Raw genomic sequence first — 9,512 nt, 5'->3', positions numbered from 1 at the left:
CTCCTGCCAGCTGCCCCTGGCTAGGAACAGCTGCTGAACTGAGCCTGCACCAGAGACCCTCCCAAGAGGCCCCCAGAACCAACACTGCCTGTGCCCTGTTTCAACCACAGCAGAGCACCATCCAGAACTTCTCAAACAACACACCCAAAGGGTGGGATTGGCAGGCACCACTAAAACCTATCCTGTTCTGTGTAGTCCACCCACACACAATAGCACATCACCTGTAGTCAGGGCCAGCCTCCACAGCCAGTCAGCCTGAGGGTCAGTCCTGTCCACTGACGCGCCAACAGCAATCAAGGCTCAGCTACAATAGGAAGGCACAGGAACCCCACACAGGTGACACGCCTGAGGGGCCCAGCTCAGGTGACCAGGGACAATGTGCCATTGGGCTGCACAGGATACCTACCACATAATGCTGCCCTCCCAAGATGGGGGAACTATAGGAGATCTGCCTGCAGAGAAGAAACACAGGCAGGCAGCCACAATGAGGAGACAGAGAAGAAGCAAATAAAGGGATGAAACACAACTCCAGAAAGAGAACTAATCAAAATCGAGGCAAGCCATCTACAGATACAGAGCTCAAAACACTGCATATAAAGCTGCTCCATGAATTCAGGGGAAGAACAGATGAACTCAGTGAGAAATGACAGAGATAGAAACCATGAAAAATAACCAGTCAGAAACGACTGAAAGGAACAGTGCTTTAGATAGAATCAACAGAAGTTTAGATGAAGCAGAGAATCGAATCAGCAATTTGGAAGACAAACAATTAGAAAACATCCAATCAGAATAGCAATAAGAAAAAAGTAAATGAGGATAGGTTAAGAGACCTGTGGGAAAACATCAAGGGTGACAACATTCACTTCACAATGGAACCAGAAGGGGAAGAGAGACAGCAAGGTACTTGAAAACCTGTTTGAAGGAATAGAGAGAGAAAACTCCCATAACCTGGTGAAACAAATAGACATGTAAGTCCAGGAATGCAAAGAGCCCCAGTCAAATGAGCCCAAGGAGGGTGACACAAAGACACAGCCTTATTAAAATCCCAAATGTTAAAGACAAAGAGACATGCTTAGAAGCAACAAGGGAAAAGCAGTTAGTTACCCTCAAGGGGGCTCCCATAGACTATCAGCTGTTTTCTCAACAGAAACGTTGCAGGCCAGAAGGGATGGGCACACAATTTTCAAAATGATGAAAAGGAAGAACTTACAACTAAAGTTACTCTACCCGGCAAGGCTATCATTTAGATCAAAGAAGAGTTAAAGAGCTTCCTAGACAAGAAAAAGCTAAAGAAGTTAATCACCACCAACCAGCACTACAAGAAATGTTGAAGGGACTACCTCAAATAGAAGAAGAAAAAATGTAAAAATATGAATAGTAAAATGGCAGGGACTACATCCCTACCCATAACTACTTTAAGTGCAAATGGTTTAATGCTCCAATCAAAGACATAAGGCGGCTGAAATGGATAAAAACCCAAGAGTCATATATATGCTACCTACAAGAACCCCACTTTATATCAAAATACACACAGAGGGAAAGTAAAGGCATACAAAAAAGGTATTTCATGGATATGAACAGGAAAAACAAAAACTGCAGTAGCTGAGCTTATGTCATACAGGATAGACTTTCAAACAAAGGCTACGCTAAAAGGTACCAAAAGATATCACATAAGATAAAGGGATCCATCCCACAACAGGATATAACCCCTGTAGGCATTTATGCACCCAGTGTAGAAGCATCTAAATATATAACAAACACATTGACGGACATAAAAGTGGACATCAAAAGTAGTATAGTAATAGGAGGGGATGTCAATACCCTGTTGACATCAAGGAAAAGATCATTTGGATAAATAATCAACAAGGAGATACTGGGTTGGCTGAAAAATCCACTGAGTTTTTCCCATAAAATAAAAGACACATTTTTTCATTTTCACTAATAACTTTCTTGATTTGGATATTTTAAGTATGTTGGCTATATATGCTGCTACTAGCTTCTAGTGACTAGAGGCCAGGGGTCCTGCCAAACATCTTCCAATGCATAAGACAGCCCTGTAGGAAAGAATTATTTGGCCAAGGTACCAATAGTACCAAGAAATGTCACAAACCACTTTTGACACATTTGATCAGTCACAGCACCTTGTCCATACACTGCAAAGATGTTCTTTTCACGTTTCGGTCGCATTTTACCTTTCTTGAAATAATAAACCATAATATGCCGAAAAATGTTGCATAGCTTCTTCCACCTTCAGTAGTAAAACGGCTGCACAAAAGTTCACCAGTTTTGCTTCTTTTTAATGCATGCTGTTGTGACAATTGTCACAATACAATCTAACGAAATTGTTTCAAATGAATTCCAAGATAACTAAGCACTACTAGAGCCATTGTATAGATAAAAACTAAACGAACTTTCTGGCCAGCCCAATAATTGTCTTTAAGGGTACATTAGAGCAGATTGACGTCATTGATATCATTAGGACATCACACCCAAAAGCAGCAGAATATGCATCCTTTTTTGAGTGTACGTGGAACATATTTACAGGATAGAACACATGTTAAGACACGAAACAAGTCTCCATAAATTTAAGAACATTAAAACCCTAACAAGCATCCTCTCTGATCACAATAGTATAAAAATAGAAATCCATTAGAAGGAGAAAACTAAAAACTACGCAAACACATGGAGGCTAAATAACATGTTAGTAAACAATGAAGGGCTATCCTGGCTGGTGTAGCTCAGTGGATTGAGCGCGGGCTGCGAACCAAAGTGTCCCAGGTTCGATTCCCAGTCAGGACACATGCCTGGGTTGCAGGCCACAGCCCCCCAGCAACCGCACACTGATGCTTCTCTCTCTCTCTCTTTCTCCCTCCCTTCCCTCTCTAAAAAATAAATAAATATACTCTTTGAAAAAACAACAACAATGAAGGGCTTAATGAACAGATTAAGGAAGAAACCAAAAGACCCCTTGAGATAAATGGTAATGAAAACACAATGACCCCAAATCTATGGAACACAAGCAAAGCAGTTCTGGGAGGGAAAACATAGCAACACAGGCCTACCTCAAGATGAAAGACAAACCTTAAGCAATCTAAATTTACACCTAAAGGAAATAAGAATAGAATGAGAAACAAAGCTCAAAGTGACTAGAAGAAATGAAATAACAAATATCAGAGCAAAAATACATGAAATAGAGCCTAAAACTACAATAGAAATGATCAACGAAATCAAGCACCGGTTCTTTGAGTAGATACACAAATTTGACAGACCTTTAACCAGATTCATCAAGAAAAAAAAGAGGATCCTAATAAATAAAATCAGAAATGAAAGGGGAGAAATGACACCTGACAGCACAGAATGCAAAGGAATATAAGAGAATACTGTGAACAATTTGTATGCTGACAAATTGAACACCCTGGAAGAAATAAATTCCTACAAATATACAATTTTCAAGACTGAATCAAGCAGAAACAGTAAACCTAAAGTGGGCAATAAATACTAACAAAATCAAGTCAGTTATTAAAAAACTCCCCACAGGCAAAAGTCCTGGACCAGATGGCTTCACAAATGAATTTTACCAAATATTCAAAACATTACCATGTATCCTTCTTGTACAATTCCAAAGACTGAATAGGAGGAAAGGCTCCCAAGCTCAATCTATGAGGCTACCATTACTCTGATTCCAAAACCAGATAGACACTACCAAGAAAGAAAATTACAGTCCAATATCACTGATGAAAATATATGCAAAACTGCTGAAAAAATATTAGCAAACAGAATTTAGCAATACATTAAAAAGATCACACACCACAATCAGGTGGTATTTGTTTCCAGAAAGGTGAGGTTAGTTTAATAGTAACGTGACACCACAGAAACAGAAGAAAGGATTCTATGGGTTTTTAAAAAAAATGGGCAAAGGACCTGAATAGACACTTCTCCAAAGAAGAAAATCGGATGGCCAATAGACATATGAAAAGCTGCTCAATGCCACTAGTCATCAGAGAAATGCAGATTAAAACTGGAATGAAATATCACCTCACAATGATCAGGGTGGCCATCATAAATAAGTCAACAAACAAGTCTGGCGAGGATGTGGAGAAAAGCGGGCCCTAGGGCACTGTTGCTGAGAATGCATACTGATGCAGCCACTGTGGAAAGCAGTATAGAGGTAGCACAAAAAAATTGAAAATGGAGCTGCTTTATGGCCCAACAATGCCACTTCTGGGAACTTATATGAAGAAACTAGAGACACCAATTGGAATGAACATAAGCACCCCTATATTCATTGCAGCATTACCATCGCCAGGTTAGAGAAGCAGCCCAGGTGTCCATCAGGAGATGAGTGGATAGAACAACTATGGGACCTTTACACAATGGAATACTACTTGACCACAAATAAGAAGAAAATTTTACACTTTGGGACAGCATGAAGGGGGCGGGAGAACATTATACCAAGTGAAACAAGCCAGTCCCAGAAAGACAAATATGATTTCACTCATATGTGGACTCTAATGAATACACTGAACTAACAAGCAAAATAGCAGCAGACTCATAGAGAGAGAGCAGGCTAACAGCTCTGGGAGGTAGTTAGGAGTGGAGGGATTGAGCAAAAAGGGAAAAGACTCGTGGATGCAGAGAACACTGTGGTGATTGCAGGGGGGCAGGGGGGTAAAAAAGGGGATAAAAGGTAATGGGAAAATACACTAAAACGTCTGAATGGCTATTAATAAAATTACAAACCACAAGTGTTGGCAAGGGTATCAATAGAAGGGAACCCTCCTCATGCATTGTTGGTGAAATTTCAATTGGTGCTTGCCCTGGAGAACAGTATGGAGGTCCTCAAAAAATTAAAAGATACAACTACCATATGACCCATCAATCCCATTTATGGGCATTTACCCCAAGAAATCCAAGACATTAATTCAAAAACACTTATGCACTCCTACGTTTATTGCAACATTATTTACAAAAGCCAAGAGATGGCTTTTGTAAAGAAGAGGTACATTCACACTGTGGAATATTACTCAGCCATAGTAAAGAGTGAAATCTCACCGTGGAAACAAAATGGATGCACCTAGAGGATGTTATGCTAAGTGAGCCTCGTGAAACAGAGAAAGGCCAATACCATATGATTTCATTTGTATGTGGAATCTAAAAAACAAGATTCACGAACAAACAAAACAAAAACAAACTCATGGGGGTCAAACTAATTGTCAGATGGGTTGGAGTTTGGGAGGCTGGGTGGAAAAGGTGAAGGAGTTAAGAAGTACAAATTGGTAATCACAAAATAGTGGTGGGGATGAAAAGCAAGCCACAGGGAATATAGTCCATGTTATTGGAATAATTATGTGTGGTGGCACATGGGTATTAGACTTCATAAATTATATAAATGTCCAACTACTATGTTGTATACCTGAAACTAATGTAATATTGAATTTCAAGTGTAATGGAAAACATTTCTGTTGTTTACAAAAAGAATAATTTCTTGTTGAATAGAATTAGGCAGCCAAAGGATAGACAAATAAAAGTCATGGTTAATAAGATGGATCAGACTCAGGTACAAGTTCTTGTTGAGAAGTTTGTCTTAGTTATTTTGTGATTTCCTAGCAAAATATAGACTATTTTGCAGATTGAGCAAATAATAGTGTTGTGTTATATTGATATTTGCCTAGGACCAAAATAGGCATTTTATCCAATTTGTTGGAGGTGTCATGAGAATTGAGACCTGAGAGTAGTTGTGGGAACATTTTTTAAAATTAAAAAAATCTGCAAGAGTTCACCTTTAGATAGTGCCCCACACCAACTACTCTTTGGGATCAGTGCAGTTGCAATGTAAGGAATTGCATCATGTATTTTAGGTCTGGAGAGAAACCTGACAGGCCCTCTATCGAACTCAAAGAGAAATGTATTGCAATCAGGTACTCACCCAAAACCGAATAATCGTATAGGCCTTAATATTGATGATCTCCATTGGAGGAAAAAATGAAGTGTTACATGCTGAATAGGAAGTACATTGTTTATTGTGTATTTATTTATTATGATCTAGTTGATTCTTTCATTGAAGCACTTATCAAATTATATTTTCTTATAGCCTTTAAACTTATTTTAATTTTTCAACTATAGTTGATATATAGTAAATTATATATTTACTAAAAATCCTGGACTTTATTAATAAAATGCTTTATAGCATATATGCCTTGTTCTGTTTTCTCGCAGTTAAGTGTCTGCATCACTCCAAATGAAGTGCTAAGAAAAAAGAAAATTCAGAGCAGTATGTATAATAATTTAATTTGTGAAGGGGAAAATATAAATATGTATACTATATATTTATATATTCTGGAATTTTATTCAAGAAGCTGCTGTGTGAAGCTCAGCTATCAGAGGATGTCCCACTGTACTGCTGAAAGCTTTCATCATGAATATGTACTATTAAATTACTTTAATTTTTTAAAAATGTCTGAGTTTTGAGGAACTTCTGCATTTTATTTCCCCAAAAACACAGGCACAAATTGCTTTCGACCCAAAGGAGTGTAACTGACCAAAGTTCAGCATTCTAGTCAGGAAAATGAAAATGAGGAATTCTGCTGTTGGTGAGATTAAGACATAGGGAGAGAGGCAGGTGAGAAATGTAAACTACTTAGCCTTTCTCCCTTTGATTTAAGTACTGAAGAAATATCATTGTGATCATTCCCAGAAAGCCATTCAGTTACAAACAGAAATTAGAATATGATGGAAAAAGACCATGTGAGGAGTCACCCATTAGGGAACAAAATGGGTATGTGTGATAGCTACCCACTGTCATGGTGAGGGCCCTGCATTACATTTACTGTCCCAAAATGAACTGTGCTGGAACCTTCACAGCGAACTTTCCTATTTCTCATAAAGCATTCTTAATGAAAATGACTGAGGTGTAGCTACAGGGATGGGCTTGTGGAACAAACACAGGATGAGATCTTTTAACGTTGTTTCCAAGGCTACCTTTTTGCAATAGTGTTCTATGAGATTTGGTAGCAAAAGGATCCCATGATTAGAATGTTTTGGGAATGGTGAATATTTTGTCCCCGTGTTATAAATTTGCAATGTATTCTTTTGCCATCAAAGACGTAAGATTCCTAAACAATAACGGAAAGGCTAAACCAGAAATCCCGCTAATTTGACTGATACAAACAAGTGTGTGTGCATGTGTGTGTATGAATTCCTTTTTTTACTGAACACCTGCCAGTATTTTGTGGCACTGGCTGATACTGAACACAGTCTTGGAAAGGCTGGTCTAAAAGTTCAAGACCTGCAAATTAACGTGAAAACACTTTCAGGCCAGAAGGGAGGCCTGTGGTAGCAGCCTTCCTTAGTCTCCATTTCCATGCAGGCAATTATTTGTTTTTATCCCTCATACTCTTTCATCTTTATTTTCCTTACAGAGGAATCTGTACAAGGGACAGAGAGAAAAATGTCATTTACTCCTCTAGAGTAGGTATTTACTGTAAATAGTTATGGCCTAGCCTGGTAAAGTTGTGGTGATAATAAGAAGACATACTAGCTTAGGCTCTCTTGGGAGCAAGTAAGACTTACTAAATTAGAAGTGGATACGTGAAACCTAAAGGCAGATGTACAGCCAGGCTCAGGAAAGGTCTGGAATGCAGCCACATCATATCTGATTATGCTGTCACTGAACTGGTTTTGAACAAAGGGTGTCTCCCTAAGCAAACATTTTCAGAATCTAGTCTGGAGATTCAAAATGAACTGCGGTGCTGAAAATATATATGCGTTTTTTATACATGAAAAAAAATATATATATAAAACAAATGAAAGAAAACATGCAGAAGTATACGTATCGGTTTTCTCACTGCAGTGCGCAAGCCCAGCATTGGTGACTATGGAAGTCACTCCTCTGACTCTGGGGAAGCCAGCCTGAGGCTCACTTGCAATTGTCACTTTTGTCCAGTGGTAGCTTCTCAGGGATACTCCACCCTTAGGACTTCCAAGAACCCCATCTGGCTACACAGACTTAACGATTAGTTTTTGCATGATTTAATGAACATAAACATTTCATGTAAAGCTGATTATGCCTTTATTTTAGCCCCTGCCCAACACCATTCTTCACGACTTCCTTACAGGCAACCAGTATCATGATTTTCCTACTGTTTTTATTATGCTTTTACCATACACGGGCAACCTACTTAACCAGGGCCCTACCTGACCTCACCCTCACGTACCTACATTGTTTATAAGGGGAGATTGACTCTGCCTCTCCCAGGGTCCCATGCAGTACTTTCTCCCTCCATCCAAGGTCCCACAGAATGCTTCTCCCTCCATCCAGGGCCCAGGGCATACCCCCTAACTGCATAGTAAAGAGTGCAGGGGATACCTCATCCCTCCATCCAGGGTCCCACAGAAACCTCTACCCTCTGTCCAGAGCCCCAGGGGATGCCTCCTCACTCCATCCAGAGTGCCAGGGAATACCTTCTCCCTCCATCCATCCAGGGTCTCAAGGAATGCCCCTCCCTCCATCCAGAGTCCAGGAATTACCTCCTTCCTCCATCCAGGGTAGCAGGCAATACCTCATCACTCCACTCTGGGTCCCAGGGAATAAGTCCATTCTTCATTCAGGGCCCAGGGAATACCCCCCACCCTCCATCCAGGATGCATGGAATACCTCCTTCCATCCAGGGTCCCACCATATCCCCTTCCTCCATCCATGGAGATCCCAAGCTGCACACGATGGGGCATGGGTGAGTGAAGAGAATCTCGCACACTTATTTTGAAACTAAAAGAGTGACAGTTTTGCACACACAAACCGATGAAACACCTTTAATTATTTAGCGACCAATAACTTCAGCAAGTAAGGATAACACTCGAACATGAAAACTTAACTGGACGTTTCTTAGGGCAGGCAATATGGCAATAGGCATGCTCTGCATGGTGACCAGGGCAGGTCACCCCATGGCTATTCGGCAGACAGTCACGGCTCAGTTCTCGCTGTCGCCCAGAGTGAGCTTGTCAGAGAGGGACTCTGCCAGGCCATCGTCCTGAGCCTCCAGCTTGCGCAGGTTGGCGATATGATCCCTCAACATTTGCATGAACATCACTTGTTCAAACAGGTAGCCGCCCTCCAGGAAGTTGCAGACGTGGCCGTGCTTCTCCTTGGCCACCTGGTGCAGACCCAGCAGGCTCTGCTGCACTCTCTTCGCCAGCTGCAAGGCGCACTCCAGGACCCTCAGGCCATTCTCCCAGTTCTCTTCCTCAGGCATGGGGATGTTCCACAGGCGGGGGTTGCCGCCACGCTGGTTCTGCAGCCCCAACAGATAGTCCACGTGCTCCATCTCCTTCTTGGCCTGCCGAAGGAAGAACAGGCTGAAGTGTTTCAAGGCCACATCTCCAAGGTCGAAGTAGGAGGCCATGGACTTGTACACGTAGGAGGCGTGCACCTCCAAGTTGACCTGGTTGTTGATGGCGGCCTCGCACTCTGGGTGGCAGTTTTGGTGCACATGGCAGGGCGCGAATGCAGTGGCCAT

The 9,512-nt window shown here is 41.1% G+C and overlaps 1 protein-coding gene across 1 annotated transcript; it reads right to left on the bottom strand.

Moving 5' to 3' along the window:
- Positions 1 to 8,966: 8,966 nt before the first annotated feature.
- LOC123832662 (ferritin heavy chain-like) lies at positions 8,967 to 9,512 on the bottom strand. The gene has a single exon (XM_045860414.1). The coding sequence runs from the start codon at positions 9,510 to 9,512 to the stop codon at positions 8,967 to 8,969; it is 546 nt and encodes a 181-aa protein (XP_045716370.1).

Source organism: Phyllostomus hastatus, unplaced genomic scaffold (genome assembly GCF_019186645.2).
Source record: "Phyllostomus hastatus isolate PE091 unplaced genomic scaffold, TTU_PhHast_1.1 phas_scaffold_200, whole genome shotgun sequence".
Lineage (NCBI taxonomy): Eukaryota > Metazoa > Chordata > Mammalia > Chiroptera > Phyllostomidae > Phyllostomus > Phyllostomus hastatus.
This window is presented reverse-complemented; position numbering and strand designations above follow the sequence as displayed.

Bases quoted from the DNA above. Each gene is read 5' to 3' on its own strand.
- LOC123832662 (XM_045860414.1), bottom strand. From the start codon at position 9,512: ATGGCCACTGCATTCGCGCCCTGCCATGTGCACCAAAACTGCCACCCA.